This window comes from Falco cherrug, chromosome 7 (assembly GCF_023634085.1).
Source record: "Falco cherrug isolate bFalChe1 chromosome 7, bFalChe1.pri, whole genome shotgun sequence".
In the NCBI taxonomy this organism is placed as follows: domain Eukaryota; kingdom Metazoa; phylum Chordata; class Aves; order Falconiformes; family Falconidae; genus Falco; species Falco cherrug.
In genome coordinates this window covers 38,286,204-38,303,587 of record NC_073703.1, presented here as the reverse complement: position 1 = coordinate 38,303,587, position 17,384 = coordinate 38,286,204, and the positions used below count along the sequence as shown (strand labels likewise).

General features: G+C 39.4%; 1 protein-coding gene across 17 annotated transcripts in view; it reads left to right on the top strand.

The window, feature by feature from the left end:
* EML1 (EMAP like 1) overlaps positions 1 to 17,384 on the top strand; it is a 130,456-nt gene that overhangs the window by 103,422 nt on the left and 9,650 nt on the right. For all 17 annotated transcript variants that reach the window (XM_055716729.1, XM_055716735.1, XM_055716734.1 and 14 more), the window contains 10 exons: positions 2 to 151; positions 1,662 to 1,731; positions 3,470 to 3,580; positions 5,898 to 5,993; positions 6,532 to 6,666; positions 8,164 to 8,263; positions 10,402 to 10,556; positions 11,715 to 11,840; positions 12,102 to 12,233; positions 16,449 to 16,516. In XM_055716729.1, coding sequence (XP_055572704.1) covers positions 2 to 151; positions 1,662 to 1,731; positions 3,470 to 3,580; positions 5,898 to 5,993; positions 6,532 to 6,666; positions 8,164 to 8,263; positions 10,402 to 10,556; positions 11,715 to 11,840; positions 12,102 to 12,233; positions 16,449 to 16,516 — 1,143 coding nt within the window. The remainder of the gene's footprint in view (position 1; positions 152 to 1,661; positions 1,732 to 3,469; positions 3,581 to 5,897; positions 5,994 to 6,531; positions 6,667 to 8,163; positions 8,264 to 10,401; positions 10,557 to 11,714; positions 11,841 to 12,101; positions 12,234 to 16,448; positions 16,517 to 17,384) is intronic.

Sequence of the window (17,384 nt, the reverse complement as noted above, 5' to 3'; positions counted from 1 at the left end):
GCTATGGGTATAGGGGTCGGGACTGTCGCAGTAATCTTTATCTTCTTCCGACGGGCGAAACTGTGTATTTCATCGCATCTGTAGTTGTGTTGTTCAATGTTGAAGAGCAACTTCAGAGACATTACACTGGTCATAATGATGATGTGAAGTGGTAAGTCACCTAAACCTCCTTCTTTTTTCTTCATAAAACAGTATTTGGGATAGATCTCCTGATTTTCATTACTCTGTTTTTAGGATGATTTAACATTCACTTCTTCATTAGATTCCTCTCCTTTTTAAGAAGGATCAAATTACTCATCTTCACCTGGGTCTGGGTGCCAGGTGCAGGTCCTTTAGGCTCAGTCTAACCAACAAAGAAGTTTTAATGTCATCTGCCATCCTCCTGGTAGTCTTCAGGCATGTCTGCATCACAGCAGATAGCGTGTAAACTAGTCCTGAGCAGCCTCGTGTGTCTGCTGCCATGCAAGCATGCCAGCTTGTGCTTCAAAGTGATTTAGCTGTGTTGAGGAACCTAGGCATCGGGAAATATCACTGTCGTTACATTGAAATCTGAATAAAGATATGGTTTATCTTGATGGTATCTGCTTGCGGAGTGTAGCTGAAGAGCACCTGAATTATCTGATAGGTCCTAACATATGAAATGAGTTTGACATCCCTTTAGCTTAACTTTTATGAACACCTGTTGTCCCTCAAAGCCAAAAATAAACCCGATAACCAAATCTGGGTGCACTGTGAGCATGTTTCCTAAAGCTGAATTATTTGTATAATCTAGTTGTTTTACAAGGAGATTTTTAACTTGGGCCTGTCCCATCTCATTTTTTTCTTTCAAATTTTCTGACTCTAGGTATTTCAAAGCTTTCAGGCTTATTAGAAAGAAGGTACATTTCTGCATTGTAAAGCTGAATGAATTACTGCCACAGTTCATTTTGCAGGGCACTTGGCCCCTAGAACTGTATGCAAAGCAACTGCAGTGAAAAAAAGAATTGAGAGGATTTAGGGCAAAAATAGACTGTACTCCAAGCTTCAATATGAATTTTAGGTTCTTAGAGACATTAGTTAACATTGATCGTGTTTTTTAAAAATCTCAGGTTTAATTTTAGAATCAACATTCCAGATTTCTGTAACCTGTTCTTACTTACTAAAGAAGCTTTTTTGCCTTTTGAAAAGTATTGAAGTTGGTATCTCCCTGTAAAAGTCACTGAATATCTGGTCAATGCAGTCTGAAGAGCAATGTTTGAGTGGATACAGCTCTTTGCTCTGGAGGACTGTCATTACCTGTACTGAGCACATCTCTGCAACTTCTGGTTAGAGATAACTGAAGTTCGGGAACTGGCTCAACTGCAAACTCCTTATACATTGCAGTCATTTGAACTTAGGTGAGGTGAATTCCCACGTGAGCAAGACTGGCGCTTGTTTGATACATGCTTTGAGTTACTGGGAGTTAAGCAAATTGCAGCCTTGTTCACAAGGGAGGAAGATTTTTCTGAGGAGCATGAAAAAGGTTTTGTCTGTTCTGTCTTTATATTTCTAAAATGTTTACATGTGTGCAATGTGCTTGATATGTCTAAAATAGGGCTATTTGTTACAAGCTGATGTAAAAGTTAGATGAAGTAGGTAATAAGTGGCTTTAAGTTTGGCCTCTGTTCCTGTTCTCTTTTTAGCCTGGCTGTCCATCCTGATAGGATCACTATAGCAACAGGTCAAGTTGCAGGGACATCCAAGGATGGAAAAGTGAGTGACCCCTTTGCTGACGTATAGTTGCTTATATTTCATAAGAATACATTATTAAGATACACTCTATATTCTTTTCATGTTGCAGTCAAATTGCTCTTACATTTTAGGACTGAATGGGAAACTTAATTTGAGGGTACCTATTGCACGCTATTGAAGTTACTCAGTTCCATTAGCAAGGCTGGTCGGTGGTTTCTGATTCCGTTACTTACACAGACTGAAGGTGAACTTGGAGCTGGTCTGCAGAAGAGACATGGAAGGATGAGGCTACAAAGGAGACCTGAGAGGGTGGATGGATGTGGGGAAAAGGAGGAGAACCAGCAGAGATTAAATTGTACAGTATACAACTTCATTTCTGACCACAGCTACCAGACCCGAAGTACAAATACGAACGGCTTTGTTTGCTGAAAAAAATAAATTCTTACTCTTGCCATCATCTAGGCAAGAATATTTTTCTCTCTATTATTATCCATATTACCGTAAAGCTTAGCTGTAGGCTAGGAATTTATTTGAGCAAGTGAGATGAACATTGCTTCGAAGATCTAACACAAGTGAGAAAGAATGGGTACAAGCAGGGGCAGGGAAAGCATGAAGAAAAAGTTACTCAGCAGAGTATGCAGCTGATGTCACAGCCACACTACTGCAAAATTTTTAGTAGACGTCAAAGAAGAATTTTAGGTTAAAAATGGATTATCAATACACTAACTACTTCAAGTAGATAAGGACAGCAAACCCCCAGTTATGAAATACAAGGTTTGAATGAAGATAATTTAGTTGAGTAACATAAACTATTAATTTTTCTTGTGTATTGGAGATATCTCTGGTATTTATTTTTTAACTTCATAAATACAAGTCATTACCATTGTACTTGTGAAAGAAAATCTGAAAGTTTGATGTCTGTGCCAGAGAGGGGATGTGCTATATAGGTAAGCTTATATGAAAGCTATTTATCTAACTGAGGTACTGGGGTGGGCTTGATATTTTTTTCCCCTATACGTTTATTTACGTTAAAGGGCAATTTCACTACTCCTGGGCAAGGGTGGCTTTTGCCGTTTTTCCCTGCTACGGTGACAAAGCCGTGCGTGCAGCTGAAGGGGCCAGGGCTGCTGCGTCCTGCCGGCGCCCCCTGGCGGCACCCCGCGGCACTGCTGCCGCCCCCGGCGGGCGGGACGGTGCGTGGGCAGCGCGTCGCTGCCGCAGGCGGCTGGCCCCGGGCCGCCCCGCGTACCGGGAGTTTTCCGTACTAAAAGCCCTTTAGCAGTTCTGATCGCAGCTGTCGAGCAGAGCGCGAAGGTGCATTGTCCTCCACGGCCGTTGTTACGGCACGTTGGAGATGCTTAAGCCTCTTTTTGCACTTGCTGTTTGGCGTGGACCAGAATTACCTCGATTGCTTCTGTTTAAACTGATGATCCCAGACCTACCAGTAAGTTCCACGTCCCAAGGCCATCAACAATTTTCACTTGATGAAGAATTTGTCCGTGCCCGTTACGTCCCTGAGACCTGGCATGTTTTGCGCTCCAGAGCATCAGTCCCAGGCACTGGTCCCAGCCACAGCAATCAGCAAGCCATCCGTAGCGTATCTCTGCTTACAAGGGTGACTCTAGAGAAGTCCTGATAATTTTCAACCTTAAATTGGGATAAAATGGTGGGGTTTTTTAAATGCATTCTCATTTTTTTTAAATCCTGACGGTTTTGTGCTATCATTCTTTCAGCTGCTTTTTCTCTGTCTGTTTTATAGCAATTGCCCCCACACGTGCGTGTCTGGGACTCTGTAACTCTGAATACGCTGCATGTCATCGGGATGGGGTTTTTTGACCGGGCTGTCACTTGCATTGCTTTTTCTAAATCTGTAAGTAAAGTAAATATTAAGAATATTTGCTGAGCAGGTCTTTGAAGTTTTTCAAGTTAAGCATCCTTGACCAAAACAAACTCCCAAGCTGTCTGTTCTCTCAGCTTTCTCTTTAGAGGAGGAAAGCTTGCAACCCAGTTGTTTCCAACAGTTTACATCACTGTGGAAGTTAGTGGTATCTCGGCAGTCTCAGAGATCTAGCTCATTCTTACCAGAAGGTGCAATTGATTTATTCAGGCACAAGCAGTTGCAGTAGCACTTGTGTTCTTGAAATTTTGGTATCCTCACTGCTCTTTAATCATCCCATTGTGTTTCTCCCTACTTAAGAAAGTTACTCTCCACCTTTTAACGCCCTAACTGTGCCTAAGAACGGCTGATGAAAGACCTTGACAATGGCCTGTACCACTGACTCTGGATTTAAAAAACGCGAGCTCCCATAGGAGAATCAAAATCTTTTGCTTGAAAGCAGCAAAGACATATGGTTTAAGGATTGTAAAGAATTAGAATCCTGTTGTTAGCCTCTTGGCACCACCCTTTGAACTGTAGTCTGTCAGGGAGGTAAAAAAAGGTGACGTAGGCAGCTTTCAAGTCTCATATAAAAAATGAGTCTGCAACCTGGCACACAAGTCTAGGAACCCTCCGTGTACAGAAGGATCCATAAGTGGTGTCTGTGGTGGTGTCTGGTTGTCTCCACAGCATTTTTAGGAAGGCAGGGGCTAAATGGTGTGTTCCCTATGCAACATGTTGCCTAGTGAAAGTTGCCACAAACACTTGAAATCTCTTGATGACAATATTTCATAGAAAGTAGAAAAGAGACAAGTGAGTTGGGAGAGCTAGTTAATACAAAGGTGAAAGCCAAGGCAGTTCAAAATCACCTTTGAAGGACAAATAAAAAGGAGTAACAAGCAAATACTCTATCAGTGTCTCCCTGGAGGAAGAAATAGGCACTTAATAATGGAGGATCAGTATTGGCAGATGCCAGGAGAAAGCATTTCATACGTTTGCCTTGTGCTGTGATTTCAGTCATAGCTTGGCCTGTTTGAGCATCCCTCCCCATCCCGTAGCAGTACTGCTTATCTGGTTTTGGGCAGCCCCCTCTTCAGGCTACCCAGGCGTGTCTCCCTCCCACCGCTCGCCTTGCCTTGGCACAGTTCTTTTTGTAGCTGTGTCTGAGATGTGTATTAGGGGCCTGATGAGTCAGGAATACAACCAACAACCTCGCATATAAACAAAATTAAGCAGAGTTTGTTTGGGTTGTCTTTTCCCCCCAAAAATCGATCTGTTCCCCAACCAGGCTTACTCCGTGATAGCCCAAACTGTGGTGGTGGCTCAGCTCGCGAGGCAGCAACAAACAGCTGTGCCATGGGTGGCAGAGGAAGGACGGTGTGTGTCAGCGTTGCTGCTGAGGGAATGCCAGTGTGACCACAGGCTCAGTCTGTTCCAGCAAGCTCATCTGCAGTCAAAGCTGACGTAGCTGATGCCAGGAGCAACAGGATACAAAAGTCACATTTGACTGGGTTGGAAATCAATTAGTGATTACTTGATGATTTATTCCACTGTAGACAACACAGCTAGGAATGAACACCAGAGAAATGGGGGGAAATGGTCCAAAAAGTACCTTGCAGATAGCTGCTGTTTGGAAAAAGATCTGATGGTCTTTTGTATGGGAGTTCCCATCACTAGTGAGACCGGTGTTGGTCAGCCCCACTCAATTCAGGTAGAGTCTCGGTCCGGAGTTCCTCATCCAGTCTTTGGATTCACATATCAGGAAAATGGGTACCAGCTGGAGAAACATGATACATGAAGAAAGAGTAAAGGAATTGGGGTCATTCAGATTGGAACTACTGATAGAAGAAAGACTAAAGGAATTGGGGTCATTCAGATTGGAACTACTGATAGAAGCCATAACTGTAAAAAGGACTTGCTAGGAATAAGTTGTTTTCTTATTTCTTAGTACATTCCCTGATTCTGATCTCTGATCCATTATTCCTATATGAAGAGTAAAGTTCCCTGTGTCCATAGCAGGTCTGAGAAGAAGTAATTGGTTTACGTTGCAAAGAAGGAAACTTATAACTCATTCCTGATGAAGTCCAAGTTTGCAAGAGTTCCTCTTCTAGATTCCTTTTTAGACCTATTTTTCAATGGCCTGATAAATTATTATATTTCATGGAGATTTATGGGATAACTAGAAGTATAACAGTTAGTGTAAATTTGTATAAATATTTTCACCTATACAGGGGTATTTGTTTTAAATGTGTATTTATGTGTTTTCCTGTTGGCTGAGCGATGCATTAATATTTTCCATGTTTTGCCTCAGAACGGAGGAAGTAGCCTCTGCTCCGTGGATGACTCAAACGACCATGTGCTTTCTGTGTGGGACTGGCAGAAAGAAGAAAAGCTGGCAGATGTCAAGGTGTTGCAATAAGATATTTTGTACTAGTTTCTTGTATGTAGATCTGGATTTCTTGTCATAAAATGTCATTCTATATTTAACCTCCTGTGCCTTTTAAACACTTTCACATAAAACATGAAAGAACATGAAGAAAGTGAATATTTTCTCTCTGTTGAGATTATCCCAGTAGATTTTTTTTTAAAAAAAAAATTCTGCTGTTGCCATTCCAGAACTTATTGAAAAGTCTAGGCGGCAATGATAAGAGCATGTGCAGAAACAAAATGTCTTAACTACTCTTTTCTGTAGATTTTCTCATTATCTGGCATGGATTTGAAGGATAACTTTTGATATGTACTTACAAAAACATAAAATCTTTTGACTTCTAAGTATTCTATCAAAGTATTCTAGACTACAGTAATAAATGAATAGCTCAGAATTTTTCTTATATCAGGAGTTATCAACTTATCAGTTTATCTAAATGGACAACCATTTAATATTGTTTTATTTTCTTGGAATATTAGATTTTGATACAATGTTTGTGTTTTTTTTTCCTTCCAAGTGCTCTAATGAGGCTGTATTTGCTGCAGATTTTCACCCTACTGATACAAATATCATAGTTACTTGTGGAAAATCACACCTTTATTTTTGGACACTAGAAGGGAATTCCCTTATTAAAAAGCAAGGATTATTTGAGGTAAAATAAAATATTTCCTTCATTCTGTGTTTGTAGTAATGGTACAGTCTTACAGAAGTAAGGGTTAGTAAGGTTTGAACGTGTAAATCAAAACAACTGATCATTATTAAACTTGAAATTTTGTGGAAGCTGAGGTAGCATTCGTGTTATGGCTACCTTATAAAAGAGAGAACTTTTCCATGGGTAAAATTTCCCCAATGAAATTTGGAATTGCTATTACCATTTTTTTCCTCGCATCCTTTTTCCTGTATTCTTTATGCTATGCTTCCCCCCGCCCCCCCCCCCCAAAAAAAAAAAAACAAAACTATTACCCTAATACTCTCTATGCTTACCTCAGGTTACAAAAAAATAGAGTGAGTGGTATATGCTGGGTTTTTTTTACTGTCAGAGGAAAGACTTGGAAAACTCCATAAATTATCTGAATATGAATATTCTTCCATTTTCCTCTGTTCTGCTCAGATACATACACACGTTATCCAAATACAGATTGATCTGGCCACTACTTGGTAAATATAATTTTGATTTCGAGGCCTTGATTGGGTTTTGTTCTTAAATATAAACTGAGCTGGGCAGCAGTTACATGCACAAATGAGGGATGTTTGTGGCCCCTGCTGATTAACTCCATCAGGGCTGAGGTAACTTCCTGGGGAGTCCTGGCCCGCCGGTAGAGCCAAACCAGCTATTTTGCAATGTCAATTAATATACTTTGTGTGAAATCAGGAGGAGATGCTGAGATAATGCATTTAAATGTTGCTACATTTTATTTTTTCATTCATTTTTAACTACTAAGCTACCTGGGCACATTTCTGCCTCTGTTAGGGCTCTATTATTCTCGATGGTAGTGGCAGGTGGAAGAACGTGGTGATCCTAGTTGAGAATGGTTCTTAGTTCAGGGAGAAAGAGGCTGGTAGTCCGCAAACATTGTAAATAACGTCCTTAGAAGCTACTAGCTAGTGAATTGTTTTGTCCCCTTATTTCACTGTTTTGTTGCTGTCAGTCTCTGAAATGCAGGGTCTCAAAGCAACATTTCCCTTGCTGAAGGTCAGGATTCTTCTAAGAGACGGTTTCTGAGTTCTTACACTACAGCCAAACTCTCTGCAAATATTTTCCCCCTAGAAACTCTGGAGTTAAAAATTACAGTAATAAAGCTTGTTTGCATCTTTGGCCATTTCTAAATGCTTAAGGCCTTTGGGGTTTGCGGGAGTTGGGGGATTCGGTTTATCTCGGAGCATTCCTGGTCTTGTGTCCAAACCCAGCAGCTACCTCCCTCGCTCTGTCTGCAACGTGTAATGAAAGGGTGCAGGACTGGGCCACCAACCTCAGCTTTTGCCCTTGCACAGATTAACTGTTTAGACCGTAGGAATGTGTTTAACTCCTGTTGTAGATCTTTAAGTAATAATAGAGCTGTGTAAGACTAAACTAGATGACTCAAATGTATACAGTTCAAATGAATGGGTTGTGTGTTGCTGTGAGTGTGTATTTTTCATAACCGTGCAGAAACAAGAGAAGCCAAAGTTTGTCCTGTGTGTGACCTTTTCTGAAAATGGTGATACTATTACAGGAGACTCAAGTGGAAACATTTTGGTTTGGGGAAAAGGTAAGACAAGCTTGAAGTTAGTAGTAAAATTTTAATACAGAAGACTGTGAATTTTTACGTGAGTGTAGCCTCGCTTTAAGGATAATAAATTTTGTTTATCTTGAGTTCTTTCCCAAGACCAATCCAGCAGATTTATGTCTGGATTCTCCTCTATGAGCACCTGAAGAACATATATGCCTGACCACTTGAGCACAAAATTCTACAGAATGTGTTCCGTATGGTCAAATGCTGAATCACAGAGCTATGCCAGCAAATATAGCTTTTACTGACCTAAGAAATAGCAGGAAAAGTTCTTTTCCTGAATCAGTGTCATAGTAAGAAACACTTTTGATGTAATTGATAATCTCCAGTCTCCTATACTGCCACTCTGCAGTGTTTGCGAAAATTATGCCTATTGACATACACTTTAAAAAAGACAACAAATAGCTTTATTTGTTGTCCTAGGAAGTCAAGCTTAAATATATGCAGATTTAATTGAATTCCTCAGCTTTATTTCACAAGAACAGATGGATAGGACAAACTTCTTAAAAAGCATTTTCTAGTAAGAAAAGAGATTTTTTTAAAAAATATTTTTTTTTTTTAGGCAGCAGAAGGCAATGCCTGCCGGAAGGCAAACAGCAGCAACATCCTAAACATTTATTTAGTGTGTGAGATGCCATGCATAGGAATAAGGAGAATCCCCTAAAGGAGGCCTTATTAGTAAAGGAAGAAGGGATGTGGATGACAGCTGCTTCTTATTTACTCAGTGCCTTCTCCCAAGATAGATGAAGGATGTAAGATCTGGGAAGCAACGCAGTGAATCAGTTACACAGCTGAGCCTTATTGAGCTGGTTTTTGTAGACTTTTTTTCGCCCAAGGACTATCAGTCAGTTGTTTCCTTGTGCTTTTGACCGATACGTTGAGGGAAGGGATGGGTATGGTGTTTCTAACTCAGCTCCTCTTTTATTTCCCTTTTCTTTTCCCTATGACAGTTTAAAGCAAGACACTTGAACACTTTTCCTTCCAACCAGAGTTTAGGAATTGCGTAGTCTCACCTCCCAGTTGTTGGTGGTTGTTTTGGGCTGCCACCAGACTGGGGAGGTGGTGGCAGTTGCTGGCACGGTGGGGTCAGGGCATTGCCTTCATGCCAGTACTCTGACTTCTGCCTCAACCACAAGTAGCCGCTTCTGCCCTTTATCCCAGAAATGAAAGAGAATTCTTTGTGTGCTGCAAGGTCTTCTCAGCTCTGCCGGTTCTTTTAGGTTGGGCAAAAATGCTGTTCATCTTTTTCTGCACTACAGCGTGCTTTCTGTGTCTGCAGTACTTTTGACTCAGAGCTCTATGTTCAAGTGAGGGCTGCTTCCACCAGGTCAGAGTATCCTTAGCAAAAACTTCCCTTAACAGAAATCACTTGTAACGGACACATATCCACAGATGTGGATAGAAGCAAGTGGGGTTTATAAAGGAAAAGGCGTTGTTTCTTCCTAACTTGAATCGGCCCCTTGCTTGTGCTAAACAGAAAGTTAGCCAAGCTTTGATGTCAGGTGCACGTTTCAGTAGCAGAATCACTAGCAATCATTTCTTTATGCTTCGTAATAGTAATGGTGCATCAAATTAGAGAGACTTAATCTAATGTAGTTGGTTTTGAAGGTGTTACGAGTCTAAGAAGGTACTTGAACAAGCCAAGTTCATCAATAAAGAAGTACAAGCTCTTCTGGAGAGTGATTCAACAGCTTCTGCCAGACGTACAAAGACCTCGAGCTTAGTTGGGTTTTGGTGCAGGTTCGGTGTCTGGAGGCTGTGGAATATCATTGGAGGATAACTAGTGACTGGGTTGAGATTTCTTTATTGATGAGGTGCATAGTGCTACTGCAGGTCAAATGCGATGTCAAACAGTTTAGCTTAAACCTCCGTGAACGGTTTAAATTAACCTATTTTACTTCATGTTTGAACTAGACTGAGCAAGTATGCATACTTTTCAGTTTTGAGATGGGGGGAATGTGGGTCTGTGCATCTTGGTGCCACACTCCATGCCTGCCATTATCGTTGTTTCGATATAATCCTTGACAGGTAGTAGAGAAACAGAGGAAACAATATGGGGGAAAAGGAGCTATTAAGCTGAGTATTTCAGTAGTAATGTCTTTTCTCCTTCTACCCAGGTACCAACAGAATAAGCCACGCAGTTCAAGGGGCACATGAGGGTGGAATATTTGCGCTGTGTATGCTGCGAGATGGCACATTAGTATCTGGAGGTGGAAAGGACCGAAAGCTGATATCTTGGAATGGAAATTACCAAAAACTTCACAAAACAGAGGTGATATCACCTATCTTGAAATTACTCAGCTACTCAAAATGAAATTTTAGCTGTCTTCTGAATAGAGCTTTTTAAATCATTTTTTTTTCTTATGGATGTGTATTCGGTGGGAAAGCAAATAAATGGTAAAATGCAGTATCATTTCAGTCATCAGGTCATTCCTGTGATAGCCTATTAGTTAACATACTATTCCCTTTATAAGGTCTATGGTAACTGGAAAACAAATCCTGCATTCGTACCTCTTCATATTATTTATTCCTTTCTTTGCGATTAACAATGTGAGATAATTTTTCACATCAGAGTATTACAATATTTAAATGGTTTTGCACTATCCTCTTTTGCAAAATGATGTGAGGATTTTCTGGGGGTTTTAGCACTTCCATTTTTTTTCATTAATTTCTTGGTTAGCATTGTGTGTTTTGAAATCCCCAAAATTACTTCAGTTGCTATGTAGGAACTTAAAAGATTAAAGCAGAATTTGTTTGGACACAACTACATCACTATTTACACACTAAATCTAAGAGAACAATCAGCATGAAACTCTGAGGAAGGCTTTCAACTCTACTGTATATTATTAAATGTTGCATCTGGAATAGTGTCTGTTTTGGTATTTCTGTGTTTAACACAGCACAAGGTACGTGCTTGTTCTTTTTATCCTATTTGTTCATACAGTGGTATTACTTGTTATTTTTTAAGACTTTTCTATCATGCCTTAAACTTTTTATTGGAGATTTGCGCTGGCTCTTTCAGAACCTAGGCTGCAATTAAAGAAACATTCCTTGCAAGAAAGTACTAGTGATACAAAGCCTGACACTATCTGTGAGTAGAAATGCTTAGTCTGGTATCACAGGATGCGTTTAAAATAGAATCAAGTTAACACAGCACAAAGGAACCTTTCTGTTTGATGAAATACTTGGTTTATCTGTACAGACAGAGTGTTCCCGTACTTAACAGTGTCTTTTCTTGTAGTGTTATAAAGACAGTTACTGAACTGATGCAAGTTGTTACAAACTTTCGAAAGCGTGACATATGTATTCAACCATTTCATTTCTTCTCTGTGCAACATTTATTAAAATGCATTCTCTAGGCCCTGTGTCTTTAAAAATAGCAACACTTGTCAAACTGTCTGACTCATCTATCTGTTTGTTATGACCACAGATTCCAGAGCAGTTTGGTCCGATAAGAACAGTAGCAGAGGGGAAAGGGGATGTTGTATTAATAGGAACCACCAGAAACTTCGTCCTACAGGGCACGCTATCAGGAGATTTTTTCCCAATTACCCAGGTAAGCTGTTGCCTTACAAGAACATTTTAAAGTCTGTAATAGCAGTGGCGGTATTGCTTAAAGTTAAGTTTCAAAAATATGCATGTGTTTGCTTTATTATCACAGTACTTTTGGCAATAAATAACATAATAATTTTGCCTCTATCTAAGCCAGTGCATTATTAATGCCTTAATATATAGTTTGGTCATTTTAATCCTGTTTAAGCATGTTTAGTTTTGATGGTACGGTCCTTCTTGTCAAGAAACATTTCTGCTTGTGTAGGGTCACACTGATGAGCTCTGGGGACTTGCAGTCCATTCCTCTAAACCTCAGTTCTTCACTTGCGGACATGACAAACACATTACTCTCTGGGATGCTACCACTCATCATCCTATCTGGAACAAGACTATAGAGGTATAAATTTATTTAACACAGCTCTACTCTTGTAGAACTTCTCAAATAATTTGGGTATTCCATAAGATTATTGAGTAAACTATCTTAAAGTATTAACTTGAGGGAAAAAATGAGAGAGTAGTAAAATTTGTCTTTCTGAAAATGGCCATAAACCTCTTAAAAACAAGAATTTTAAGCCCTAGGTTATATGACTCTATATGCTGTATCGTATAGAAATGTACAGTGCTGCTGATATTTATATTTTTTTATACTAGGAAGAGAACCACAAAGAAAAATCTAAGAAATATTTATCATTTAAAAGTAGTTCTGATCAGGATTACTACTACTACCGCTATCCTGAGCATGATAGCCAGAACTCCAATTTTTCTTGGTGACATTTTTTGGCCATCTTGATTTATTTTCTATAATTTCTTAGTATTTTTACACATCCTGCTCACAAATAAATGAATGTGGGTTTTAGTATTTCTCTGCCTGCCTCTGGTGTGGAACTTGGTGTTTGGGTGCTGAAGGAGTGCTGAGCGGAGGCTCAGTTTTATGCTGCACTTAGGCACCCAGTTGTGCGTCTGCAGATTCCCAGCAGCTTTGTGGGGGCATGTGATCTCCATTACTACATGCATCACTAGGAACTGATTTTTAGAGTACATTTTTTGGACACCTGATCATTCTTCTAGTTGTTTATCCGTAAGAAGGCATTGACTTGTCTCCTGGAGACAGTGGTGATGCTTTTGTCTCTCTCTTTTGTGATGCCACTATCCCATTTTTTCCAAACAGTCTGCTGTTTACATGTTTTTAATAGGTATGTGACTACACTTTTTTGGATATATGTACTGATCATGATAACCAGGTTATTTCTCTGTCTTTTAATCTGCCCTCTGTACAGTGGAAAAGTTCAAAAATTACTTCAGGAAAAAAAAGACAGCACCCAGTGTAGTGATACATCAAATACCCAGGTTTGCAAATCAGATTGTAGCCAGTAACATACAGGGTTTTATATAGCTGACTAAAGAGTTTTCTGTGTGATATAGTAAATAATCCTTCATTAGCCTACATGAAGTTTTGAAAATCTTAATTCTGCAACTTTTTTCATAAACGGGATTATTCATTCTCAGGCCTACATAACACTTTAAGTTAAAGCCAGTATCGATGAGCCTTCTTGAATACAATGCGTCTGCAGTAAGCGGGTGCTGTTGCATCAGGTTGAAGCAGGCTTAGCAGAGCAGCATTTGCCAAACTGCCTCTTGTAGTGTCCTGCTCCAGTTGTGTCCACTTGGTAAATCATGTTTGCCTGATGAATGTGGAAACTGGGGTTTATTCTGTGTAACCAAGATCATACGTTCTAGGGTCCATATTTTTGTTGACTTAATTAATTGGAGAAACCAAATCAGCAGTTCCACTGCCTCAGAGGTGGAGCAGTATTTTCACAATTCAGTGTCTCTGTTATAAAGACAGATTGGGCTGCAGTAGAAGAAATTAAAAGAAAGGAAAATAAAAGTAGTTATTTTAATCTAAAAAAAAAAAGGGGGAAAATCAATAATACTAAGGGTTTGGCCTGAGAATCAGGCAGATAATTCCATTTTCCTACCTTCTACTCATTTTAGGGTTTATGATATGTTAATATGATTTGGATTTAAGAAGAAGCTCTCTCCCTTTCAGTCTTTAGGAATACTGTTGCTGGGACTCAGTTGGGACTGAGTTGGGACCATTCAAGGTTTGAGTGGTCAAACATTGAGATGCACCAAAATCTTAACGTGCCCGCAAATCTCTTCAAGTGCTACCAGGATGCCAAACAAAAGGTCAAATAAACACCAGCACACTTAGGCTCTGAACCTCGACATTAAAAAATATTGTTAAAAATCAGTAAGCAGTTGTAAACCAACTTTTCCTGGATCCATCTTGGTAGACTCTCTAAGAAAAGATAAACCTATGCCTTTTTTTGTTTTGAAATACAGCAATAGCAGTGTAGTTTATTGTACCATGTGGAATACAAGCACGCTAGATTGCAGATCCTTCGCATGCAGTTCAGAATGACTCGACCAGTGACACAACTGGAAACTTTTACATAGACCTTTCTGGTCTTCAGCACAGGCTTTTTTGTGGAGACTTAATTTGATTATTTAGAAATCGTGCATGACTGGTTTTGTGCAAGTCTTATTTATAAATACCCTGAAGTGGAGCACAAAATCATTGGTACCATTTTTTATGCTTTCCTAATAATACTTTTTTGTCAGAAACAAAACATCATGTCATTCAGTTGCAAGTGCTGATGTGATCCTTTACCCTGCTCCGTGTAAAGGTGTATGGTTTTGTACACGTGCATACACTTTCAAAAATGTTGGGAGAATAAGAAGTTAGTACTTTTGATCTATTTCTCAGGATATATTTGCAGGAACAATATACTGAGGAGGGCCTTATCATAAAGAGAGGTGCAAATTTTGGCACTTTGCTCTCTTGCAGTCTAAAGAAAAGAGCATTTAAATGTTTGGGTTGATAATGAAGCATCATTAGTGGAGATAATTACAACATGGGGAGCAGGAACAAATTTATTAATCAGATAAGCTGCTATCTCAGAAATAAAGTTACTTAGCTCATCATCAACTTGAAAAAGAACGTAGTTTCCACTGTTTTATCGTGTGTGTCCTCTGAAAAACAGAACTGGAGTTTAGCTGATTATGACTAACATTGTGCTTCAGGCAGTATTTGGCTGCGGTTTTGCAAATATAAGACACTTTCTAAGAAACTGTTGTTATTGAAATATTTAAGGAACTGCTTTATTTACCTTGATTCTTTTGAAAAGGTTGACGGTAACAGCAGTAGGATTATTGAACTAGACTTAGATTTATTTCTTTCCCCCTCCAAGTACACACTGCCTCATTAAGAGAAGATTTCTGTTATCAGTCTTGACAATAATCTCCTTATTAACCACTTGAAATGTCTGAGACATGTTTCATAAATTAGGACTGATTATTTAGAGTAAATAAATAATTTCGTGTTAACCTGTTTTTGTCATAGAGATCTACGTAAAAGCTTTTTAATGTAGTTATGAGTACCAGTTACTGCTCCAATTAAATTCACTGTCTGAACCTCTGTTTTTTTCAAGAGAGTATTTTTAGCATTTAATATGAAATTATACTTTGAAAAATCAGCAAATTTTCTTTTCTGGACCACTGTAGTGGTTTAGAACATATATATAGAAATCCTGGATCTTGACAATTCTCTGAAATTTCTTTAGAGTTAGTAATGTCTTTGAAGTTAGTCACTTTTTTTAAAATTAATGGGAATATCCCTTAGACTAAGCCTCTAGAGCTAGCGGTTACAAATTGCTAAAACTGTGAACAGGTTTACTAAAATAGCTACAACGTGATACCATTCTGGAATATAGAAGAAGAAGTGCATAAGTATCTCTGTGAGATATGTTACTGCGGTTTTATTGCTTACATTTTAAAATTCTTTTTTTGGCAGATATCAGAAAAAATAAGCTATTTGTTTTGGGACTTTCTGCTGTAACCTGAAGAGTTCTGGTGCTCATTCTTTGTAACTGAACAAGTAATAGAAAGAAAATGCTTACCTTGGGTTTTAGGCATATATTGAAATTGCAAGAAAAACACTGCAATTCTACCCGTCTCCATAATAATACACTATACAAAGTAAAATGTTTTAAAATTGTATATCAAAATAAGAAACCCCATTTATGCCCTTAATCTCCCACTAAGCTGCAACTGGCAGGTGCTGAAAAAGGTGTCGGTGTGCGTAGAAGTTAAGCTTTACACCTCTGTGCAAAGTGATACATACCTTTGTTTAATAAGTACTTGCTTGTCCTTTTGACAGTAGATAAACTGCAGCTTTGCTACTTAATTCTTAGGTCAGCTCTAGTTTAATAAGTTATTTTTATCTCTTACTTGTTTGTGATTAGTTGAGAAGCTGCCTTTGCTGATGTTATTGTTATGAAATCACTTGCCAAGTTATTTTTAGATAGTGAAGAAAAGAAAACAGTGGCCTTGTATAGAGGGGGGGAATCTATTGGGTAATATTTCAATCAGTTAAAAATGCTTTTTTTCCCCCCCTCAAGTTTCTATTAAAAAAACACAAATCACAAATAAACCAAACCCCCAAAAAATTCAGCAAGAGACTTACGTGTTCCCGAGGCCAATAATTAAGCTGTGTTTTGGTTGTATCTTGAAATGATAAAAAAGTGTGCTTCCTTCTGAAACATTTTAGGATCCAGCACAGTCTTCAGGTTTTCATCCTTCAGCATCTGTTGTTGCAGTAGGGACGCTGACTGGAAGGTAAGATGCCCAGAGCTACACTTGGGGCACCAAGAAACACTACATGATTTTTCCAGCTCACATCCAAGTTCCCATTCTCGTTTCAGGTGTTTGCATGATCCTGTTTATCCCCTTGATTTCTTTTGAATTTCAGGGTGAAATCTATTTGTATTGCCTTAGTGCCTAGAAACCCTGGTGCTGGAGCACCCTGTGTGTGCTGAGTGTTGCTTGAACACAGAATGAAGATGTGGTTTCTGCCCTGGGAGAGCAGCAATCTAAGATCAGTGGGAGGAGATGGATTTGGACAGGGCAGGAAGACTAGGTTAGCGGAAGACCGTGCGTGGGAGGTGCTGTCACTATACTGCTGACCTAAATGTTAAACCTTTTTGTCCATCATGGCAAAGGAGAGGCTAAAGGAGAAGATTGAGAGGCTGAGTTGACTTTGCAGATGCGTACAGAGATCTTCTCTGGGGGCTGTAGGGCAGCATAGAGGGAGTCACACAGGAAAAAGTTGCTCGTTGGATAATTTAGTAAGTGGTTTATTATGTCTAATGCAGTGACAACTAGAGGCTTTAACAAAAATTTGGCAAATATTACACTGTGCTAGACATAACATAAAAATGCATATTAAGAGACTTGCTCTGCCTGAAGAGCGTAAGGCCTGAACAAGGCAGACAACACCAAGGTGAAAGGTAGTAACTCCATTGTACAGGGCAGATTGAACCCTTGGTCACATAATGGGTCAACAGCAGACCTGGGGTTCAGCCTTGGTTGTCTGTCATAGGAGGGAGGAGTGCCTTCCCAGAGCTTCATCCTCTCATGTCACTTGAGGGCAGACTTTGCTGTTAGTATTGAAAACAGTTCCACTTAACTGAGAACATACAGGATA